General features: G+C 42.0%; 1 protein-coding gene across 1 annotated transcript; it reads right to left on the reverse strand.

Moving 5' to 3' along the window:
- Positions 1-24,639, reverse strand: LOC130539015 (collectin-12-like). Its single transcript, XM_057057080.1, has 24 exons — positions 24,316-24,639; positions 22,886-22,936; positions 13,578-13,700; positions 11,822-11,908; positions 10,679-11,722; positions 10,025-10,561; positions 9,796-9,938; positions 9,575-9,684; positions 9,354-9,496; positions 7,402-7,466; positions 6,964-7,123; positions 5,795-5,879; positions 5,567-5,642; positions 5,324-5,419; positions 5,078-5,224; positions 4,571-4,661; positions 4,252-4,447; positions 3,993-4,087; positions 3,537-3,625; positions 3,270-3,357; positions 3,089-3,143; positions 2,858-3,011; positions 2,470-2,588; positions 1-2,293 (listed from the first exon to the last, which is right to left on the reverse strand). The coding sequence occupies exons 1-24, from the start codon at positions 24,320-24,322 to the stop codon at positions 2,062-2,064; spliced, it is 3,993 nt and encodes a 1,330-aa protein (XP_056913060.1). The 5' UTR covers positions 24,323-24,639; the 3' UTR covers positions 1-2,061.
- Between the last annotated feature and the right edge of the window lie 109 nt (positions 24,640-24,748).

A 24,748-nucleotide genomic window follows, 5' to 3' on the forward strand; every position in this document is an offset into this window, starting at 1 on the left:
TTTACAATGATGATGTTTATTACATTAAAAAAAAAACAAAAAAACATCAGGCAGCATCTCAATCCTGTGCAATAAAGTCACATCCGGCTGGAGCCGTGCAACGAGATGTTCCAACTGGATGAAAATCAACTGGCTTTTTTCAGTCCCAGAATACTCACTAATTTGCTCCACTTTGATTAACACCATTTGGCTTTCATAAAGGAGGCAGTTCTGACAAAACAGGACTTGTTTTGGTTTTTGAATTTAATAGGATGAAAAAAACGAGCCAAACATGAACCCAAAAACCAGCACAAAATGGCGATGAGGGGAAGAGATGTAAGATCAAATCTGCACAGATGGAAAAATCTGTTTCGTTAATCCTTCGTTACTTTTACCAACTTGTTCTGTAGCTCATTCTCACTGATTCTAAACCGATGGAAAAGGTGAGCTTTAACACGCAACTGATCAGAAAAGCCTCAACGAGTTGCTGCAACTGGCTTACTGACACTGTTGTCAAAGAGGTGAATGGAGAGCTGGTAGTCTAGAGGGACTTTGAGGATTTTAGTGTTCGGACAGGCCTGAAATGCAGCGGGAGGTTGGTTGTGTTTTTCACATTATCTCTACAGAACAACAAGAACGTGCCAAACACGGAGAGAAACGTCCACGTTCTCGTTTAGCCATTTATATATACTACTAAGGTGGGCAGAGTAGCCCACACTCCTTCATTGAATACATACATCCTGCACTGCTGCGCTTTCAAATAGAATAGCAATCATCAAAACATTAATTAAAAAAATGTACTACCAAAAATGTGTTTTGCACCACTGGAAGAAAAATAAAAAACAGTTTGAAGACACTGTGGGCATCATAAGCCTGGTCTGAAGCCTGTTAGCACAGATGCTGAGCAGTGACAGACCTTTTAAAAAGAAAATGCTCTGAAGGAAGGAGTCAGGAACAGTATATTGTGTTTGTGGTTTGATAGGTTTTTTTGTCATCTTTGGCTTTTACGCCTTTAATTTGTGGGGAGGAGTCAGGGGCGGTGCTGATTGACAGCTCTCCCATGAGGTCATCACGCAGCTCCATTGCTAGATTAGTAGTTTATTTACACGTGCAGCTTTAACTTAAAAAGTGTCTTAACAAGGGTGCTGTAGCTTCTCAAAACGGCTCTTTTCTAGATCCCATTTTTGAGTTTTCGAGGATGCTGCTTGAGTTCACCTCTATGTTAGCATGTTGTCACTTACATTGGACTGAGAGTATGTTGAACAACTGTTATAACAATAGTTATTAGTTTGTGCACACATGCCGGTACTGTGCCTGAGTATGATGTGTGCACGTTAGTTAGTGTGGAGGGTCTGTGACGGTTTTACACTCAATCAAATGTCAACATGTATATACAGTAGATGCCGATTCCTCGAGACTATTGTTTTAGCTTTGCTTACATACTATAAAATTGTAACTTGTCAATCTTATTGGGAGTTTTCTGGAAAATGTGGATTTTACTCTAAAACATAAATATCTTCTATTAAATTCTATTATTAACTGATTATGCCATAAGATGATACTAACACTGTAGTTTAATAGTAAATAAATTCATATTTACTTTGAAGTCTGCTTGTTCAGCTAAATATTGACAAGGAACTTCCTCTAAAATGAGGTTTGTTTTTTGAACAGAAGTACAGAATCAGAAAATAAAAGGAAACAACTATTATATTAATTGTTCATTCAGTTGTCCCATCATGAAAAGGAATCACTGCTAGGAGATTTAAATTTCAGAGATCAGTCTTTAAAATGAAGGGAAAAAACTGATGAAGTGCAACTGAAATGTTCCTCAGAGTCTTCACATCTGAGTGATGTGTTGATACAGAATAATAACTTATTAAATACAGTCCCTAAAAGTTTTGTTCGGAGTTTGAGTGTAGTGGTTTGATCATTTCTACCTCTGATGTCAATAATTATTTAGAATTATTTAGACACTGCTGTATCAGAAATTTTCTTCCATGTAATAATAAATCTAATCATTAAAATAAGAAATGATCTATAAGCTCTATCTGAACAGGTCTAGTGAAGGTTTTGTAGGGGGCCCTATAGTAAGGCTTTCTCCGAGTAGGGGGCCTGTGGGGCATCTGAAGAAGGTGCTGTGCTCGTGCCACAGGGGGCACTGTAGTTGGCCATCTGAGTCATGCCTGATGGAGTTGTACCGGAGACGGCACCAGAAGCACCGCTGGGGTTCTGGTAGGACTGAACATCAGCTGGAGCCATGTTTCCTGGAGCACCAGCGTAGACTGGCGGCTGGCCTATGTACATATGAACATCGCTGTAGAGAAGAGCAAAGAGATGTTACAATACCAGCATAAGAGGGAATCTTTGTTCTTATCTCTGAAAGGCAAAAAGGGCAAAAATAAAAATATAAAAAACCCAGAGACTTGTGTCAAAGTTGCACTCCCGCTTCTCTGGTGTGACTGTAAAGGGGAGCTAGTGAGTCAATCTCACCCTGGGGCTGGCTGACCAGGAATAGGAGGTGCAGCGGGAAGCTGTTCCATGGGGACATAACCCTGCACGGCGGTGCCACTCATGGCGTACGACCCTGATGTGGGCTGACCTGGGTACACCTGCGGACAGAGTAGCTGATGAAGATTACTGATAAAAATAGGAAAATGTGAAACAGACTAAATCCTGACAGTATTTTTTTTTTTTTAAATCTTTCTCTAAATCTATAGGTACCAAAAATGTCCTGAACATATTAAATTAATGCTGCTCTAAAGGACAATCTACCAATATTCTACCAAACACTGAACAGGAACCAGGACAAAGTTCAATGTGGACCTACACTTTTGATATGTAATTGTATAAAATGTCTTGTATGAGCATTGGTCTGTACCGGTTGTGTTGCGCTGCCAGGTTGCTGCATGTAATATTGCTGGCTCTGCAGCTTGGCGTACATGGCATAGACCGGGTCTTCGTTCATCAGCTTGGCATACAGAGACAGAGCCTCCATCACCTTCACGTTCAGCTCCGACAGCTCCGAGTGCTTCCTGCACACGTCCATCACCAGCAACGCATTAAAACCTGAGGTCTGACAGCTTCCTCACGTTCACGCAACAGGACGTACCTGTCGATGTCCTCCAACTTCTGGTCAATGAGGGGGCCCATCTGATTGCAGGAACCTGGTGGGATCAAAAACACAACATGATGGGGTCACGGAGGAAAATAGAGGACACCATGACTTGGTGTCAGCTGATCAGAGGATGAAGAAAACAGGATCAGGAAATTAAAGTATTGCATTTCTTTACCTTCTAACTGGAGTAACTCAACACTGTCGGACTGGTTGTCTGTGGGATCTGCACTTTGGATCATCTGAAGCAGCTGGTCCATTTTGTCCTGAAAGGGTGTGTGTACATAAATTGATTAGGGATCGGTATTGGGCTGATACCGACCGTATTTCAAATGATCTCTCTGTCTATCTAGATCTGTCTGTCTAGATTTTTTTTTTTTTAAATATATATATATATTTATATACACACAAATGTGTTTTTTGAAAAATTAGAAAAGGACAATACCTCATCGATAAACACAGGTTCTTGTTCAGGCTCTATGGTCTCCACCTTGACATCCTCACTGAACTGTACAGTCTTTTTCTCTGGTTTTACTGTAAATTCCAAAGAAAGAGCAGATAAAGCAGCAACAGATTTAAATCCATAACACTAACAAACCCAGTTAAATTATGAACATCACATTATTCATGATTAAACTCACTGGGAGTGCTGATGACTATCTCACAGGTCACTGGGAAGAGGTAGTAATACACCCTTAACGGGTCACCAGCCCATCCCACACTTAAGTGTTGTTGAAGTTTACTCCACCATTTGTTTCTACTAAACCAACCCTGTTCTCTTTTTTCCCCCCCCTCAAACCTCTTGTTCAATATTCTACAATATACATTAGCAAATGTTGCTAAGGTGTATAAGTTGGTAATGAATTTGTGTGTGTCTGTGTGTATATGTGAGCATACTCACTCATCTCAGGCTCTGCAGTGAGATCTGCTGTGACAAAGTTGGAGGGAAACAGTCCAACACCTTGATACGTTTCGCCTTTCCACCAGTTTGGGTCACTGAAATGGAAAGAAAATTTTCAGAAAAGAGCAGATGAATAGAAACACACATCATCTCTCTCCTCCTCCATCAGTGTTTCTATCCAGCACCGTCTAAAGTATAAATATTTACTAGTATAAATATTTACATCTACCCATGATCGAAGGGTGAAATTTAAAGTCACCTGTCGTCCAAGATGGTGATGATCTCTCCTGACTTGAAAGTGAGCTCGTTATCCTCAGCGGCTTCAAAGTCATAGATGGCGCGGACTTTCCTGCCATCGGACTTGTGCGAGGAAAGCAGGCTGGAGGCGCTGGGGTAGAGGCTGGACAGGGAGGTCTGTGGCTGCTGACGCTGCTCCTTCAGCGAGAGCTCGATAGCTATGCCCGTAGACACGAGAAAAGTAAAAACACAAGATAATAATTATGATAGCCAACAGCTGTAGACTCATGATTTGATTTTGGTGATGAAAACAACAAACCACATGGACAAAAACGCTTTACCTTTGGCCAAATCTTCCTCCTCTTTTTTGTTGGTTGAGGTAGAAGGATCCTTTGCCACTAAAGCCGGGCTTGCTTTGGCCTGCTCTGCAGCCTTGATGAAATAAATGTTATCGCTTACTGATGTGAAGAAACAGCAATGAGGAAATGTCAAGGTCTGATTTTTTAACTAAAAACAACGTTAATTTCAAATGGATTTCTAAGATTTTTTGAGCTATCTGATGCTAACAACACTGGCGTTTATACAATCAGACCCCGTTTTTGGCCAATTCTGGCCATGTTTCGCATGTTATTGCATCCCAACGAGTGACCTAGCGTGGAAACTGCATTGTGTTTTAAAATTTTGTACATTCCTATGTAAACAGCACTTGTTTGTTTGAAAAATGTTTCCATCTGAAAGAGGCACTTATAAAAAAAAAATAAAAAGATTTCTGCATAAACGAGGCTTCAGGCAGTCCAATACTGATGTTAGTACAGTGCAGTGATGTAACAGGTCACATGCAAACCCACCTGCGATCCCACAGCAGGGAAAGTTACACCCTGTTCACGCAAATTCTTGATCATGGCCGAGATCAGACTGAGCTGGGGGTCATTGCGAAAATCCTCCGCCCACTCCACCATCAGGGCTTTCAGCTTCTCACATACTTTGGGGTGACCCTGGAGATAATCGTTGAAAAAAAGACATATATATATATATCAGTAAAAGCAGATTGTAGCAGGACACAAGCCTTGTGGGAACAAAATGGCATCATTTACCTTGTTTAAGACGTTACTGACTTCGCTGGCAAACTCCCTGGAACACACCTCCAAATGGAATATCTTCCCACAGTTTGAGACACAAGCCCCCAAGAGCTGTGAACACGTTGGTATAAATGCTTCATTAGACACAACACAGCTGTGCATGTGGGAAGAACTTATATTTTATGGGTTATTTCAGGGCACAACATAAGATTATACAAGACCTCCATCAAGACTCATATTAGTTTGGGTTCTGCTTACCGTCAGGGCCTGCATGGCCACATGGGGATCCTTGTGGTTTACTCGTCTCATGATCGAGCGAAGACATTCTTTAGGGCTGGAGCAAAATTGTATTAATTAAAAAGAGCTAAAAGAACGGAGCTAACCGAACAGTTTGCTATGTTGGTCTTGAAACTCAGGATTATTTACAGACACAATAAATATTTTAGTGCCTGTTTTTTTTGGTTGTTTTAAATATGGTGAACCTACCCAGAGCGTGACTGCCCAATCTTATCACATATGTCCAGGATGAGGCCCCAGTCCTCGGCTGTGTTCATCTCACTGGTCGCTTTCTCTGCAGGACCCAGAAGAGTGAGAGAGTGCACGTCAACAGAGAAATAGCATGAATGCTGGAAGATATTCACAGTTTGGTTACATGCTGTTTACAGCACATTTCATTCTTTGCCCCTCTTATCTATTTGTCGGATCAACCACAGAAAGACAAATATCGGCAATTCCTGCAAAAAGCACTGCCCGTAGGAAAGATTGTACTCTTCATAACTGGTTGCTTTGGACATTTACCTGAGATATTGATTTATTTACCCCTTATATTGACCTTTCTACATTCTACCATCATCGATTTAATGAGTACAAACCATTACCTCTGCCCATTGATTTATTTGACTGAGAATATGTTATAATTTCTTTAATCGGCAGCAACTGAAAGTATATAAACAACAACAATAAAGAGGAATACAACATATTCTTCATTAAATATTAACACATTACATTTGCACATGAACATCATACATAATTAATTCGCTTTAACATCTTGCCTTTACTAATCGTGTGTCCTAGTTACGTAGTATTGCCTTATGAGGTATTTGTGCACTTTGACCAGGGACTGTACGATAACAGGAAAAAAAACGAGAAAGAAAGAACATAAAGTGGTTTAGGTTTTGGATGCTATCCTGTCATATTTCACTCCTAGCAACGTCAACATTTTGACATATTCGATGGATGAAAGAAGGCAACGATAAGGTTTAGCTCGCTACTTTGAATTAGAGAATTTGGGCGATAATTGACCTGAACAAATGACCTACATGTACATAAAACCTCACCCATAACTATGTTTTTGTGTTATTATCTATCGCCGCTTCTTTACAAGTCAGCATGTTGATGTAAATATCACAATAGCTGCAGCTAGCTTTAATAAAATACCCCCAAGCTAGTTAGCCAATGTGTTCTAAATACACCAAATGCTTTTAAATCAAATAAAAAATGTAGATTTTGTTTGTGTAAAGGGTCCCCAGATAATGTTACCACGGTGCTGCACACAAGGATCGAGAATAGAGACATTTGGAAAACACAAACAAAGCTGAATGACTGAAGCTAGTTTAGCTAGCTTGCTAAAGTAGCCTCCAGTCGCGATAACTCACCAACATCTTGGTCAAATGGGTTTGTCGCGAAGAGAGGCATTGCTAGGGTGTAGGCAGCTACGAATCTCACCTTCCCCTGTGATTCTATTTCCCCCCTGTCTCTTATTTTTTCAAATAAAAGTGCATCGTGATGACATGTCCGCGAATGCCAAAGCCGAATCTACACAGTCATTCCTCCGCGAGACGGCAACAAACGAGGCATTCTGGGTAATAGGCGCAGATGTCCCCGCTGCGGTGGACGGACGGACGGACGGAATTCTGACAAACACGGACAGGCTCTCTGCTTGTGCGACTGTACTGTCTGAAATCTGCGGGGAAATAAGCAACTTTTTTTTTCTTTTTCTTTTTTTAACAATTAAAAAAAGCATGTCATTGTCAGGTGACAGTGACCATGTGATATTGTGTCATCGCATTGACCCCTACAGTAGATCAACAGACTGTACTGGTGAAAGGAGACTGGTGAAAATGGATGTGGTAACTGTCAATATAACAGGCATTTAAAACTGTACAGGAAGAACAATATGGTACTTAGGATCTGACATCTTGTCACATTCAAACTGTCCTTCGTCAATTATTAAGTACAATACTAGACTTGTAATTTTAAAAGTAATAAAACTACTGCCTTTAGTAAGTCAAGCTGCCTGTTATTTAAATGAACTCACCATTTGTCATCCAACAGATTGCTGCGCTCTCAAGACACAGGTTTACTTGAAGTTCCTAGTGTTTCAAAATGTTGGGGAACCAGGTTTCAGTCTGGATCTGGGAGGCAGACGCAGTGTCATTATCTAAAACACAACTTAAAACATTCCTTTTTGATAAGGCCTATAATTATGGTGAACACAGAAATGCACTGTTCTGTTGCTATAGGCCCAGATTGCTGGGTGATTCTATAATACACCTGCACCTCTCTGGCCTACCCTCCCCAAAATTAAAAATGTATGTCACTTAAACACACATATTACTGCCCTTGTTTTCCTTAAGTTTTGCTGATCTTGGATAGGGTCCACCAAGACCTGAAGGATGAGTGGGCCACTTCTGCACATGAAGGCATGCAAAATGCACCTGGGCCCTTGGATTTCTTTTCTGTACACTGTATATTGCTGAGTTTAATGTCAATGCACTCTGTACATGTGGCATCTATTGCATATCTGTCCATCCACGTGAGAGGGATCCCTCATCTGTGGCTCTTCTTTTTCCCCTAAAAGGGTTTAATTTTTTTCCTGACCTAGTTAGAAGTTCTAAGGGTAGAGGATGTCCCAACTGTGCAGTTTGTAAAGCCCTCCGAGCCAAGCATTTGTGATTTTGGACTCTAAATAAAATAAACCTCCTGCTCCTGCTGATGGCCGGCTGGGTAGAGAGAGAGGAGAAGGGGAGGAGGAGGACAGGGAGAGAATAGGCAGAGATCATGGAAGTACATTTACAACATGCTATCAGTACAATAGCTGAGTGGGTCAGCGGTCAGCAAGTCAGTGCACAGCTATGAAGTCAGAGATACCTGGAGATGGATAGAGAGGGGGAGGTCAAGGAAAGGCATTCAAAACTAGCATGGACAGAAAATTGAGAGAAATGTGAAAAGTAGTTTCTTTTGTAAAACTGTTTATTTATCTGCCAGTACAAGTTGAACCCGGTAAGTTGGATAACATTATAATGAGTCAGGATATAAACATTTATTGAAATCCCTTTAACAAAATTCAACATTAACAAAATGATTATGCACGTCTTAAATGTATCACCTTTCAAACAATGTTTTTCCCATAATTCAACAAAAATTACAAATTATTTACTGATGTTTCAAACATTAAAACCAATACCCAGCAGTTTATCAAAAAACCAAAAACATGTATGCTTAAGGTCCCAGCGTCATTTCAGAATGATGACTCAACTCACATCTTTGTCGAATTAGGAAATATCATAGACAGATATGCCTGCACAACACCGGCTGTAGAGAATAATGATTGAGTATCGTCCAGATTAAATGGCCTCATTCTCATTCTCTGTCTCTCTATGGTGGACTACGTCTGTCCACATTCTGCAAGAGAAAAGTGCCTTTAGGGGAAGTCCGAGTTTCTGAGTCCTCAACAGGCTCCAAGCTCCTCCTCATGCCCTTCATCATCGTCACATCTTCCGTTCTCCACTGTTGCTATTGGGCTGGGATAAAAGGTCATATAGGATCATATATTTGACCTTTTCTTGCAATGAAATTTGCCACAAAATGACACCTGCACATAAACTTGAGGTTGTAAGGTACAAAATTCTGGCTTTTTTTTGCTTTTGCACAATAATTCTCTGCTTAACAATAAAAGAGTGGTTAAACCACATATGATGTGTGTATTATTCATTTATTTATCTGTTTATTCTTGAAATTCTGCAGACATTCCGAAATTACTGACCGTCAGCGACATGTTCACAGATGAAGCCGATGCGGTCAGTGCAGTAGAAATCGTTCCAGTGAGCATTGTGGATGAGGCCAGCGCAGTCCTCGCCTTCTTCATGGCCGTGGGTCCAGTTGTCAGGCTGGCCAGGTTTCCAATTTCTGAGAGCAACAACATAAAGGGGACTGGCTCACATCCGGTGACATTTGAATTCTGTGACTTAATGGATGATGACTCACGTGTACGCAGGCATGGAGCCATCCACCCATTTCCAGACATTTTCCGCCTCTTTGTCAGTAAGTCCCAGCCAGAAATAACCTTTTCCTGCAATTGCGTTTCTTACAAATTGCTGCAGAGAGAAGAGCACGGCAGACGACATGGAATGTGAAGTTACTGCGAATGAAATGTCAGCTCATGTGAAATCAAATGAAATGGAAGGATGAAACTTGTCTTTATTCACCTGCTCCTCATAGTTGTTGATAATCAGCATGTGGGACGACGCGTTGGTGCAGAACTGAAGCGACTCCTCAAAGTTCATTCTCTGAGGTCCAGATGAGAAGTAATAACAGCTGTCCCTGAACCGTCTGAACCCAAGGGGACAACCTGGAAGAAGTTCCAGGTGGAATAATTAGGTCTTCAATAGAGTGTGTTTGGATTCTCTCTTCAAGTGCTGGGTTGGTGGAACTCACCGGGTGCTGGAGTTGTGGCAGCAGGAAGCTGGACCTTCTGAGTCACTGAGCCTGTTTGTTGTGCTAATGGCGTTGATGGCTTTGTGGGCTTTGGTGCCTGAGCTGTGGGAACAGGATGGGGTGCAGGTATACCTGGAAGCCCTGGAGGACCAGGAAGACCAATAGGTCCAGGAAGACCTCGTGGTCCATCTATTCCTGCAGGTCCTTCTGGTCCTCTGAACCCCTGTGCTCCCATTGGTCCTGGTAAACCTGTATGTCCATCCCTACCAGGAAGTCCTGGAAGACCCGGGTCCCCCTTTTCACCAGGAATTCCAGGTCGGCCTACAACACCTCTTGAACCTTTTGATCCTGGAAAACCCGGTGGCCCTGATGCACCTTTTGGTCCTGGTGAACCTGATGGTCCAAGAGGACCTTTTTCTCCTTTAGCTCCAGCTGGCCCAAACAAACCTTTGTCTCCTTTCTCACCCCTTTGGCCCATCTGTCCCACTGGTCCCTGGAAACCTTTGTCACCCTTTGGACCTCTTGGACCTGGGGGACCTTAAATATAATTATTAAAAGCATTATTGCATGTCGGTTAACATAGTGCAGAGATCAGAGCTGCCACATAGCAAAGAGGTTGTGGGTTCAACTGTTCTGCGTGTGTTCTGCACTTACCCTGCAGGATGGTGAAGTTGGTGATGAGCTGTGAGTGTTTGCTGTCCACCAACTTCATCTCCTCCATCACCATCGAGAGGCTTCTGACCTCTGTGTCCAGCCGGGCAGTTAGCAGGTCCTGCTGGGTATGCAGGTCTTTATTGTCATCCTGGATCTCTGTGAAACTGGTGTTCAGTCCCAGCAACAGCTCCGAATGTCTCATCACAGTCTCCGCGCAGGACCTCAGGCTGTTCAGGTCAGAGGTAATTTTACCCAAGAGCTGCGTGGAGAAGCTCATGTTCCCAGTAACACGATCCATGTCATACTCGTGTCTGTCTAATCTCACTTCCATGTCATCAAACTTTGATGATGTGAGGTTATCGTGGTCTCTCTGGTGGTCCATCAGTTCACGCAGGCTCCGATCAAGTCCCTCGGTGAGGACGGAGGTGTTCTGGATCTGGTTGACTAGCAGACTGAGCTGAGACCCCAAGGAATCAAGCACTTCTCCATTGGATCTGATCAAGGCTGAGTTATTTGCTGCCATTACCTGTAGGTTTTGGACCTTTTCTTTTAGCCATTCTTTGTCAGCCAAGTTCTGCCTGGCTGTCTGCTGCAGTTCCTGATATTCATTCCTGAGCTTCTGCACTGCCTGGCTTGTGTCCTCTACCGTCTTCTGCAGCGTGCTAAGCACATTTCTCTGCTGGGACTGTGTGATGTTCAGTGCACTGATGCTCACTTGTTTCTGGCTCTGTAGTCTGACCTGATCTTGTATCTCAGACTGGAGCCGTGCTGTGTCTGTCTGGAGTTTGTTAATTACGTTGCTGTAGGAGGCCAGTGTCTGGTTGACCCCACGCAGTGAGGCGGCATTGCTCTCCAGAAAACTCTGAACAGAGACATGACTGTTTCTCATGTCCTCACCAGTGTTCTGAAGATTGTGCAGTATGTCTCTGTCTTTGGTGACCCTTAGGGTGATGCCATTCAGCTGGTTTTGCAAGGTCTCCAGATCTGACCTAAAAGTCTGGATTTCATTTGTGGCATTAACTGACTTGACTCCAGCCTGGTCATCTGGGAGATTTAAAATAAGCACTTTTCAAAAACACAAATTTCAAAGCCAGTGTAGGTAAATTCACCATTCAACATCATATTCTGTGAAAGGAGATTTACCCAGTTTCTTTAAGTCTGTCTCAACAGCATTAATCTTGCCTCCATAGTTCTGCATTCCCTCTGTGACATTGTCCATCCTCTGGACCACTGGTTGGTGACATGACATTATAATGGGTATAAACCAATGCAGTATAAATAAGTAAAACACAATGACCTTCATAATACAATAAACGAGCGCAATATCAAAATGTAATATTAATTTATGCCACTAGAGGCTGCTAGCGTTGTTTCAATCTCTCCGGTTAAAGCAAATCCAAATAATAGAATGTTGAACAGGTTGAACAGTTTTTCATGACGAGGCAACTGCACAGAATAAATAAATAAGTCAAAATAAATAAATCCAAGTGAATAAGCGATCTCGAAACCTTCATTCTCTCTTCTCCTCTTCCTCACATCTGCAAGAGTTGATCTCCACTCCTCCGCAGCTGCTTGCTTTTATTTTGTAGTGTGGGTGTCTAAATACTGTACTGGAATGCCTCCAGAACATTCGCACTCATCATTCCAGAAGTGACAGAAACACCAAACAATAGCGTGTATTTGGGTAAAAACTGTTCCGCTGTTGTATTTATCCAGGCCTCCATGACAACACGGACAAATGACTGTTGTCATCCATTCAGGTAGAAGAGAACTCTTGGATAAGAGGTGAAACCGTCTTCAAAACAGAACTCCAGTCAATTATTTTGAAGCCAAAAGTCCTCTCAACATACATTCTTACCCCCTCCACTCCCCACCCCCATGATCTTGTGTTGAAAAGCCATGATAGGTTACATAAGGCTGCTAATTTGAGTAAAGGTTTACTGTTGGAGCTTGAATTAGACAGTTACCCAACAGAAGGCTGAGCAGATTAATGATTGATGCTGCAGAAGGAGATGCTACACTGAGTGCAAACAGCTTAGTGCAAACATATAAGGCCGTTGGTTGTTTTGGTGGTGGTGGGGCCCAAAAGCTACTGTTCATTTGGGAAATAACTTGGACAGTTGCAGCCTTTTGTAAGGTAACCTGTAGTTCACAAGACAACAAACATCCACCAAGCCATCAAATCATCTCCTGGTTGTTAGGCCATTTAAGCTCTGCATGGTCATCTGGTAGACATTAGAGCTGAGCAGCCATCTAAATCACATGGGCTCCATGTTCACACGGAAACATAGCTGGAATTTCAAAACAATCCCGACTGATTCGGATCATAAAATGAACAGTGAATTCTTTCCGACTCCAGGAATGCAAACTCAGCTGTTTTTTTCCTATTCCTTCTCTTATTTGCAGTGTAATAACTATTTATAGAGGGCCACAAAGCTGCCAGGTGGATGTGCACAATACACAAAGTGCACCCAGTAATGTCATGTATTCCTTTATGATAATATGAACACTATTAAAGTTATACAAAAAGAATAAAATATTTCAACATTCTAAAACTGGAATTTTGTCAGATCCTTCTAAAAAGACAGCAGGAATATTTGTTCTCATTTTTTCTCAACTCTGCATGCTGTTGGAGGCACAAGATGAAGACAAGTTAATTACAAGATGCCCAACACTGAAGGTTAAAGGCAGCAAAAGGCCACAGTCAGCGTGAAACTTCCTGAAGACCTTGAGTCTACTTTGAGGAAAATTTCCCTGTTGGACTTTTCACGAACACATCCCACATCCCATAACAAAACAGTTACAGTTGCTCAGGGCTGACTGTCCATCTGGGTGACAAATTTCATTGCACATTTGATTGATACTGACAATAAAAGCATGCACTAAAAGTGTCACCCACCTTTGTATCCCAGGACAGCCACAGCGATGGTGAGGAGGGTGCAGAGCACATACAGCAGGGCAATGGCCACCCTCAGCGCCCAATCATTTTTACACTTGGTGCATTCTGTGCCTTCCTGAATTCCTGCAACACAAAACAGATCAGAGTAATACTGTGATTAGGCAAAGCAACTAATCTTCTGAGTGAATGATAGAAGACACTGACATAAAAAAAGCAAATATTTTCATTCATAAATGTGTTTACATTTTAAGAATTATTTCATAGGCAAATTTAGTGTCTGTGTGTGTCTGAAACAGGACATAATGTGCCTTTCATCAGTCGATCTTAAGCAGGGACAGCCAGCCTGAAACCTCAAATACAGTGCACATGTGTTGACCATATGACGGTAAAACAAAACCATAACAACAGCCCAGTTCTACATCATTCCTCATCACCAGACAAACCAAACAAAGGTGAAGAAACAGTTTTGGTCATCTGTGGTCCTGACCCTCGCTGATTCAATGCTGCTTCCTGGAAACTGATAACATCATGTGACCATGCTGGAAGCCATAAGGATGACATTTACATGGCTTCGTTGAGACAGTGAGGGAAGGAAGGGGGGGGGGGGGGGGGGGGGGTGTAATCAATAGTCCAAGTATGATAGCGGCCGCAGTGATCAGTGATTTTCTTTGGCAATTTTTATTGCCCTATCACCCTTAGTTCAGCATTAATAAACAGGTCCCTCAGGTTGGAATATCATTTAACTGATCTAAATCATTGTTATGGACGCTACAATGAGTATTTGAGGTTATTCAAACACATTTTTGGGGCTTTCGAATGATTTTTTTTCCATTTAAGGAAGCTACAATTCGCCCCCAGGCAGACAGATATTTGACCTCTTACCCTAGTAACTATTAAGACACCCGTGATGGGACTGATAGTGCAGCTCCAAAAGACTTCCCTGCCTGGGGCGCGTGGGAGGGGGGGGAGGGTTGTCACAAGGGGGAGGTACAAGAAGATTGGCCTCTCTGCTATGGACTCACACATCTGTGCAAACAGCATGTCTGACTGCTTCAAAGGGGCCCAGCTTAGGATTCAGACATGGATGTTGTCCTTGCCTGCACCCCCCATCCCCCAACTCTCTTGGCCTTGAACACTTGTTCAACATGTAAACAATCTCAATGGTCTTAGGGCTCGCACGCTTCCATAACACAAAATGGACCATAAGATGTTACCTGTGCGTTGGTCATCAGCTCAAATTGTGTCTCACTGTCCCTGCATGAACCAAAACCTCAGTAACTATGGAAACTGATGCCTCAGCAAAGCCAGCAGAGGTATGAAGCGAGAGTAAGGAGCCACTTTAATATAACACATAGTGTAACATAAAGCATTGACTGAGACTTCATTAACAGCATCTGAAAACTTTAATGGATGGCCTGTAAATAACTCCTCCAGAGTGAGTGAGGTGGCAGAGGTGGAAAACTCTTAATCCCCTTGGGACCACAGTGTGGAACAAATCAAAAGCTAGGGCTTTTTTCCCCACTTCATGGGAAAAATCGACGTCTGCGATGGTAAACTAATTAGCTGTCAGGACTAAAAGCTACCTCGATACTGAGGTTCATTCCTAGAGACTCTATTTCTGATAAAGTGAGCCACAGGATAAACTTCACAATTACGGCCCCTGATGATACATCCGCAATATTCACACATTTCCACTATACTCAAAAGACGGTGCTCTAAAATGCAAATATTTCAGCATGTTGCCTTAATGCCATTACAGAGAAGTATTGTTTCAAATTAAAATAAAAAGGGGAGACGATCGCAAAAATACTTAAAAATCATAGCACCGCAATTGTCCTTTTACCTGCCCTACTAGAATAGGAATATCTTGGTTCCAAGTAGCTACTGTTGCTGACACCACCTTCAGTGCCAACTGAGACATGTGGAAAACACACTGCTCAGCTAATTGAGCTTCTGTAGACTCGATACATGGCTAGCAGCGAGGATTTCCTTATCAACAAGCTTCCTGTGGAAGTATTGAGAAACCAAGGAAAGATGCAGGCATTTAAAAAGAGGAATTCTCATAATCTCAGCTCTTCAAATTGCATTTTCCAATTAAAAGGTAGAATGAAATAATGGCTCATTTCCTTCAGCTGTATGCTGTATTCTGTGTTAGCAAATGTTTGGTAATGTTATACAGTGAAACTCAACATAACTCCACTGAATTACCACTGCTTATCTGTACTAAAGTATTTTGTAAATGCAGTAGGCAGAGGTATAAAATGTGGGATTTAAGAAATATCTTTTATAAAACAGCCTAAAGAAGCAGTTGCCAAGTAGCTGCATCTCACATGTGGCTCAATTCCAGAATATTCTCATTTCAGGCCTGTTAGCACCACATGAAATGTGAAGGTAGAGAGTGGAGCATTGGAGCATTGTTGGGGCAGGAAAATGGATATTTAATCTTTTAATGTTTTCTTGCATGTATGACCAAAAGATAAAAACATTTGAGTGAATCAGAAAAACTTTCATCACAGTAAAAAATACCCCCCCACACCCCCCCCCCCCACAGTAAAAACTAACCCCAGAAGATTCCCAGTAATATTTCTGCTTTTATTCACAACAAAATCCATTCCAGGAAATTCCAATCTGTGACCAGTTACTCTTGAGAACATCAGTTCTCGTAGTCACACACAACCCCTGTCCAGCCATATTTCTGCGGAAAGCTACATGTGAGAATTGACCCATTCTGGCGTATTCAGGGCTGGGAGTGGGATGGGGATGGTCCAGTTTTCTGTCTGTAAAACAGCTGTATGTCATTTGGACCATTTGGAATTAGGAAAAAAACAAACAAACAAAAAAAGCCTACATTTTCAACACACGTTCCTTTATGCCACCGAGACTCCCTGACATTCAACTGGTCTGCATAGCCAGTCTCTCTGCTGGCACTGGAAAATCCCATAGCAACACAAAGAGAGTCTGTGTGGATGAGTGCTTTTGGTGTGTGAAGCGTCTGGACAGACTTAATACTGTGTTCTAGCAGCCAGGCAGTGACCACGGGGCTGACTTTACCGGTACATCATATTTTGTTTTATTTGGCCGCTGACTAAGAGCTCAAGCTAAAACCCAGTAGCCTCACAAACAGGTGTCTTCCATCTCCAGAGGGAACCCATGTTTTTCTCCTATATTGTCAAATAGTTGTCAAAAGTAGAAAAACAGAGATGAGGAGATGACTGCTGCTGCTGCTGCAAAAAAACCCACGCTCAAATAACTTTTTCAAATGAATAATGAAATTCATTTTGAGACCATAAGAAGGTGGTGCTAACAAAGGTGTCCTTGGGGGGGGGTCATAGCCACTCCAGCATTAACAGCTGCCAACTGGAATGTTAACGCTCTCTAAAAAAACACTCTCCAGCAGGGGTAGTGACCAATGAGACAAATTACTAAAGCATTATGGTGAATTGCTGAGCTAGCCCAGTATATCTGACTTGTTTGTTGTTTATTGTTGGTTTTTTTTTTTTTTTAAATCTCAGCACTAACGGCTTTATTACACTTTAAACTGGGCCATGCGTCCACTAGAACATCTGGAGCTTGTTACTGCAGAGCCCAATTTAAAGGAAGCCTCCAAACATTTGATATATCATCCCTCCATGCTGAACACTGACAAATTTGTTTAGAGTGACTTTCCCCTTTAGTCGGCGAGTCCTGACATTTTTTTTATTTTATAAGAAATACCATCAATGGTACCTGGTTCCTTTTCATGATTAATGAGGTAAGAATTGCACGCATAGCTGTTGGCCAAAGCTGACGAGGCTAAAGAGAATATAAAGAGAATCTACCACAGATGTCTGTATGTCCCAACACTGTGGGACCAAGACATCTGAAGTAGAAGCAGAGGTGTTCAGTTCAGTTCAGTTCAGTTCAGTTCAGTTCAGTTCAGTTCAGTTCAGTTCAGTTCAGTTTAGTTTATTTTGTAATCTACTAAAACTACAAAATGTCTCCCAGCCATAACAAACCTTTCTTTGTGAATCCTTTCCCCATTAGTGTCGTCTCACAATTATATATTTTTTTCTTCTCGAATTTGATAGGATTTTAAAGGTTTGAAATTTTGAAATTTTAAATCAAAATTGTGATGGAAGCAATTTGATCCAAATACTCGTATCACTATTAAGCTATTCCAGATGACCAATCAGATCAGGCCTCTTGCAGACACATTAAAAAAAAAATTCATCTGAATAAGTTTAAAAAAGACAGGGCTATTAAAAACTGTCAGCAACATTTTCCATTCTGCTGATATGCAAGATAAGATGAATAATGGAAGATGAGCTTTGCATGTCTCTTTATTTTTGCTGCACAGTTAAAATATAAGAGGCTGACTTTTCATGAACAAGGTCAACAGGAACCCTGGGTTATGAGAAAATTTATGTTTATGCATTTTCTTTTAGCAATAAAAGCTACATGTGGACCTAATTGCTTGACGGCTTATTAAATGGACGTATGGATCGAGTAAAGCAGTTGCCTGGATCTGGTTTTGTCATCTAATCTGTAGTCAGTTAAAAGAGGACCTGCTTTGACAAATTGGTTGTAAATTATGATCTCCATGGACAGGTTCTAGTGTGCTTGACCCATCGACGCAGGCCACTGTGTTGGACTTGTTTTGGCAGGGATTATCGGAATGTTTTTTGCTGAGCTTTTCATATCCAAAACCATCTGAGGAACCTCAGGGTCTCACTATGGAGGATGGGATTTGTAGATACTGGAATTGAATAGTTTTGAAATGGGGTCTGGAACATAGAATGCCAGGTTAGTCTAATATGACCTAGCAGATAGAATTTTGGAATTAAAGATGAATATTCCCTGGACTGTTGGACAAACAGTTTATTTCCTTATGCATATGTATGCATTAAAAGATTGATGTTTTTGGAGGTAACCACATTAAAGTGGGTACAATTTCACTCTCCTCTGTTAGTTTTGGTTGACTGGAGACATGGTGGGACAGTTGGCCATCGTGTGGAGAAAAAAGGTTTGGATGAAGACTTTCTAATTAAAGAGGATTGTTGTGTCTTTCTTGTCAGAACTTCCAATGAATGCTGTTTATATCCCAGTTCTAAATTAAATCCGGAAGCAGTGGGGACTGTCAGCAACACCATATGCTTACATAATTCCAGATAAACAAAGAAAATAAAATCCAACCTTGGAGCCATAATGGAATAAATCCAATACTAAGGTTTTAAAAACAATTTATACTATAATTATATACCCAGTACTGATACTGAGTTCAGCTTTCAAGCATCTGGAAAATTGTAAAATCAAATGAAATACAGAATATTCATAAGGGAAAAACAGCCTGTTGAATCAAGAGTGCATCGTTCAAGTCTATGTATTTAGAAAAAATAATTCCTCAACACCATAAATTATCCTTTGAGTCCTGAAGACAAGTGGAGGGTTGTACCAGTTTGATGTTTAGTCTGTTTAGGCTCTCTCGTTCTCTGTCTCTCTCTCTCTCTCTCTCTCTCTCTCTCTCTCCATTCTTTCATCTTCAATTCACTCTGCCTTTGACCTTATACCCTCAGCCTTATACCTGTGCCTCATTCATGCCCTCTTTGTACTATTTTTAGCCCTTTCCCCTGCTCAAGGTTTATATTTGGTTACTTTTTGCATTGGTTCATCAGGATCCAAACCTGGGTTGTGATTAAACCCTTGAACTGTTCCTGGTTTTTGTATCTGTTTTCCGAGTTATGTCTGAGTCCGATCCTAACAAAAACACAACGCCCCTTGGCTCCTCCTGCTTATATTTTGGTCCTGAAATGTTAAGATTTGGGTGTTTCATTAGGTACACGTGACACTATAAACTCGAGCATCAGATTCAAAATGTTCCAACCGGCCAGATAAAAGCTGTAAAAATGCTCGGAATGAATGACTGTCTGTGAACCACCTGTGCTGTTTGGTTTTCTTGTGGTCACACCTGCTGGGCAGCAGAATTACTCCGCTACTGAATCAGCAAATCATCATCAGCTAGACACTTGATGGCCGTCATTTCGCTTTACTGCTCCAAGGCCCCAAAACAACCACACAGTCGGAATGAGCTGGTCTGTCAAATCTGGCTTAACTTGTGTGGGAAGAGGTTAACCACAGAGAGGGCAATGAATATCTGTCTGCCAGCTCAAAGCTGTTCATTGAAGAGTTGTGGATAAAACAAAGTGTCGTCAGGTGTCATTGAACACAATATCATCAGGATAGTGCATATTCCTGCCATCCTAGAAATTATGGAGAGGATAATGGGATCATCTGGACTCAAACATCAAATTTTATCTAAAGATATATGATCCCAAAAGTTTTATAAACTATTCTGATTACAATTGAAAAAGCTGAACTCCCAATCCTGCTAATTTTCATGGTGCCGACAATCCTTTGGGGGCGATCGAGGCATTGCAGTCATTTCCTCCTCTGCAGCCGTTCAGATGGATACAGTGGGCGTCTGGCATGAAAAAGCTGGTCCTGGCGTGGCGCCGACATAATCACGGCAGCACACACAGCACGGCAACAAGAGTCACAGCCCAGAATCAAGAAAAATACAGATGCTTTCATTCAGGCATTCTGATGTTGTTCTGGGGAGGTGAAATATGTAACAATAATAGTCACATGTGGAACTTCTTTATCCAGACAGTGTTATTGTTGTGGCAGTTCCAACCCTGCAGAGCATGAAGAGCTTAGTAAACATCTACAGTAATATGTGAAGGAAGACACCCGGTCAATGACGGCTGGCTGCAGGGTCATTACTATCATGGACTAATCTGGAAGGACACGTGGCATTCCAGCCAGCATTTCAGCAGATGCCTTCTGTCACGGAATGTTCCAGCAAGTGTTAAAAGTGATTTTATTTTAATGGCAGTTCAACAAACCCAACTAAAACCCCTGAGAAACACCACTGTCTCTATACATGCATACATAAACACCAAGAGATAGAAGATCTGTGTATAAAATTGTGCCATTAACAGGCAAAATGTGTCAAACACAACAAATGAAATAGAGGCATTGAGTTGCTCAGAATCTTCATGTACCTTTCAATTAAGGCAAATTAAATAGGATGAGATGATGGACGATTCATTTCATGTATGAAAGTCACAGGCAGGGTCGGGTCCAGCAGAGTCATCCACATCTCAATTTCGCTGCAGAATACCAAGAATTGAAACATCATAACGGACCATATCAATGATTTAATTTAGTCTTTGTTAGTCTTTATGTATAACTTCTTTTAAACAAACCCTGCATCAGTCTCGGCTGGATAACTTTTCTGAAGGCTGAGTCTACAATTTTCCTGCCTGCATCATCCGGTTCAGATGCCCTGCAGCTGACCTCTGTCTGACGGTGTGATTTGTGTCCCGTCTGGGCTGTATTCCCTCCGCTTGTCACTGGGTCTTCGTCCCTCTAAACCAGCCAACAAAACCTGAGCCTTTGACGTTGGACAACCTGGAACTCACTGTAATCTCTCTCTGCCTTCCTTTTGTTACCTGCTGCTGAAGTTTCCCAGCCTCTTTCCCTCCAACTTGCTGCATCCTTTATTGAAAACATAAGTTTGCGCTCACTCATGAGGACAACAGAACAAAGAATGCCGATGTGCCCTGGAGCAGGAGGTAGTAAGTAAAGGGCCGCCATTCTGAAACATTCGTGTCAGCTAATAAAGTCCCTGTAAATTAAAACCTCTTGCTGCTTTGCTCCCAAAATAAGTCTGGAATTCAGGAAACCTACTTTTTGCCTGAAAATAAAACTGCGGACAAAAGTCAACTCGCATGTCATCTTAAAGGCAAAAGCAGCCTAGTAAAATTAGAAAGGTAAAACACAAATAAGGAATATGGTTGTAAAATACATGAATGAAAACTAGATGCATCTGCAGTTGAGGTTGTACTTTTCTCTTTTTCCATTCCTCCTTCCCTCTTTCCTTGGAATACTGCTGACACAGCACACTGTGAGCGTAGGAGGCTATCGAGCCCACTGCCTCTGCCGCATACGTTTATGTTAAATAAACCTTCAGCACAGACACAGGAAACAGAATAATGGAACTATTGTAGAGAGTATATGTCTGAGAAAGAGCCACAGATGGCTGATCTAACAGCTTCCCAAAACAAAGACTGAAACATTTTGATCTCCCTCTAGTGGCAGGTGGCAGTAAAACAACGCGCCACACCTCCTTGGAAGTCTCAGTATTTTAAATACAAGTCAGACCAAACTAAAAACTCAGTCTAGCCTCTGTTTTCATGTACTCAAGTGTGGAACTCGTGCAGGCCTGCAGGAAGAGAACCTTCGCGCATTTGACATTGGACTGTGCCTGAACACAGACTAAACACTAAAAACTCCTCACACACATAAAAGCGAATGACTACACTTTTCAGCCACCAAATTACCAAGAATCTTATTTTGGTTTTAAGAAGGGCTTCACAATTTCCCCTCATCCCTACTCACACATGTACACTGATGCTAAATTTTACCCTGCAGTGCTGAAACTTGATCTGTGCTCTGGGACGGGGAAAAAGAGAAAGCTGTAATTAATCAACAGGAGCTTTATCACACTAAGGCTGTCAGCTAGCCTCACTAGCCTCGAGTAATGTGCATGGTAGGGTTTTTTTTAGATGTCAAGGTAATGCACAAGCAGCGTGGTGTAGACTGATCTGACTATGTGAGATACCTGTACTTTGATTCTGAAGCTGGAAAATAATATAATTAACTCCAGATGTTGGATATACATAACAGTGGTGGGTGGAAAAAACTGCAGATTCCAGTATTTTGTGCAGTAACAATAAATTTACCGACATGCGATATCATCTGCATATTTCGGTGTAAACGCTTAGAGAGGAAATGATTGTGGTTAGATTTCTGCACAACATTTTTTGGCTTCTTACACAGAGCCACAGAGCCTCCAACATCTGGCCTGTGGTTCGGACTCCTCTTTCCCGATAAGTGGTGCAGAAATGTGAATCTCGAACTCAGGTGTTGCTGGAGGAAATCAAGAGGCTGTTTTAAACTAGATCTTTGGGGTTTTGACCAGAGTGATGTGAAGATGGATTTCTAAAAGACGGACGGACAGGAACACCCAGGACGGTGTTATTACCCATTTTTCCTTTTTTTCTTTTTTACTGTAATCCCACCACACAGAAACGAAAACAGTAGCAGTGCTTCTGGAAAATGAGATGTGGCCCTTTGACCCCTGTGATCAGTGTGTGTGCATAACAGCCAAGACAAGCAAGAAACGATTCTTTTCACAACATCTTCAGGGTCTGTGCTTCTGCTTATTCAATAAAAATACTCTCACAAGATGAGAGTTTAATACTCACCAAACCTCTTATAACCAAAAGACTGCACCTCCTCTTCATCAGCAAAATCGTCTGGGGAAGAAGAGAAGTAAAAGATTTGACTGTCGTCATGGTAAACACACTTCACAGCTGTAATAAAGGATACACAAGTGCTGGGCCACTCTTCAAACTCAGGACAACTTTCATGCTATTTAAAGTGCTATAAGCTCCAAATATACATGCTTAAAGCAAGCTACACTTTCCAAAGACAAGAATGAACTTTTGCAATCTGTTAGAATCCTGTTTGGAAAGCACCAACATGTTCCAGTTCTCAAACAACCAGAAGGACACAGAACATGTTTTGTTCCTGAGTCACCGTCAACTACAGCCAATCTCTGAAAAACCTTTGATGTTTGACCAAGAAAGATGCTCCATCTCCCTCAGCTAATGTTATTTCCCATTCTAGTCATCCCTTTTACTGGGACAACACAGTAGGGTTTTTACCCCAATTTCAAAACATTTACTTTTTAAAATTCTGGTGCATTTTTCCATGATGAGCATAAATAGAAAACTCTAGCATCTCAAGGAACAGAAACACAAGGTTTTCATCAATGAGTATAAAAAACAAAGTGAAGGTGTGGGTGAAACAGCAGCAGTGGCTGTCAGTCACAGACGAACATGTCAGTAATGAAACTGAGGAAATATTTGTGGTGAAAATCTACAGGCTGGAAACATGATTTTCAGAATGGAGCATGACAAATACTACCCAAAAACTTTAAACCTCATCATCAACCTGCATGGTATTTCTAAGCAATTTGAGGTAAAATTTCAGGCGCGGAATGATCTCAGAGAGGAAATAAGGCATGTCAAGTGTCTGTGAAGGTCTGGAGGGGAAATCCTAGAGGGCTATGGACGAGCCAGGTTTTCTGTCCTACTAGGGAGACATGGCTTTCACCTGGAACCCCATGTTCCTTGGAGGAAGCGTTTTCTGTCTGGGAGGACAGAAAACCTGGATAGGATAAAGGCCTCGAGGACTGGATTTGGGCACTCCTGGGTGATTGAGGATGATGTGCACAGTGTTCATGTCGCCAGTCCACGTGTAGGAGTGCACATATACAGAGAAACTTTGCAAGGAACAGCCTCATGACATGACATGTTTCTGCTTCATGGAACAGGCGTCTGTGCTCCTGATGCACGGCCACTTAATATTTGCTTCTGTGCAAAACTGAAAACCTCAAATGGGGCCCGAATTAATAACACAAACGCAACTATTGCAGCGGAGCTGTTGTGCATTTAGGACTGCTGTGCGTTGTGGGTTAATGTTTGATGAACAACAGCCGACAATGCAAAAGTATCCCGTGCTTTAATTGGAACCACATTTGCGACGCGAGTCCACACATTCCTCCCAGGAAAATAAAGGCAATAAAGGTGAAAAATAAAGGTAATTATTTTTTTTTACCAAAACGTCCTACCTTTCATCGTGGCTTAAAGCAAGCTACCATTTAACGGAACTCTTCTGAAGTTACAGCCACATCATCTCGGTGACCCCCCCGATCAGCGCCGATCCCGGGATCCAGCTGTTCAGGAGCAGCGAGTAACGCGTCAGAGCTCCATCCGTGACTTTTCAAACTGTAGAATTATCTCCTGTTGCGCAGGTAAACGGCGGTGCGTAAAGGTCCAGCTGGGATGCAGGAGGGGTATGTTGAATGGAAGAGCCGGTGTGTGTGGTGGGTGTCTTTGTCTGGTGGATTTGGGGGTGGTGATGCAGAGGTGAGGGGGTGTCGCTGCCCAGCTCAGCACTCCTCTGGTACCCGCAGCCGGGACTGGAAGAGTGGAAAAAGTGCAGGAATCTTAACGTGAGAGGAGGTGTCGCGCCCCCCAGGGCTGCTCCGAGAAACCACGTGT

The sequence above is a fragment of the Takifugu flavidus genome, chromosome 15, assembly GCF_003711565.1.
Source record: "Takifugu flavidus isolate HTHZ2018 chromosome 15, ASM371156v2, whole genome shotgun sequence".
Classification (NCBI taxonomy): Eukaryota; Metazoa; Chordata; class Actinopteri; order Tetraodontiformes; family Tetraodontidae; genus Takifugu; species Takifugu flavidus.

Excerpts from the sequence above, each read along its gene's own strand:
- LOC130539015 (XM_057057080.1), bottom strand. Across the intron at positions 9,497-9,574 it reads GGCTCCATGCCTGCGTACAC|AAATTGGAAACCTGGCCAGC; the intron begins GTGAGTCATCAT and ends TGTTGCTCTCAG. Across the intron at positions 3,626-3,992 it reads CACTGCAGAGCCTGAGATGA|TAAAACCAGAGAAAAAGACT; the intron begins GTGAGTATGCTC and ends TGGAATTTACAG.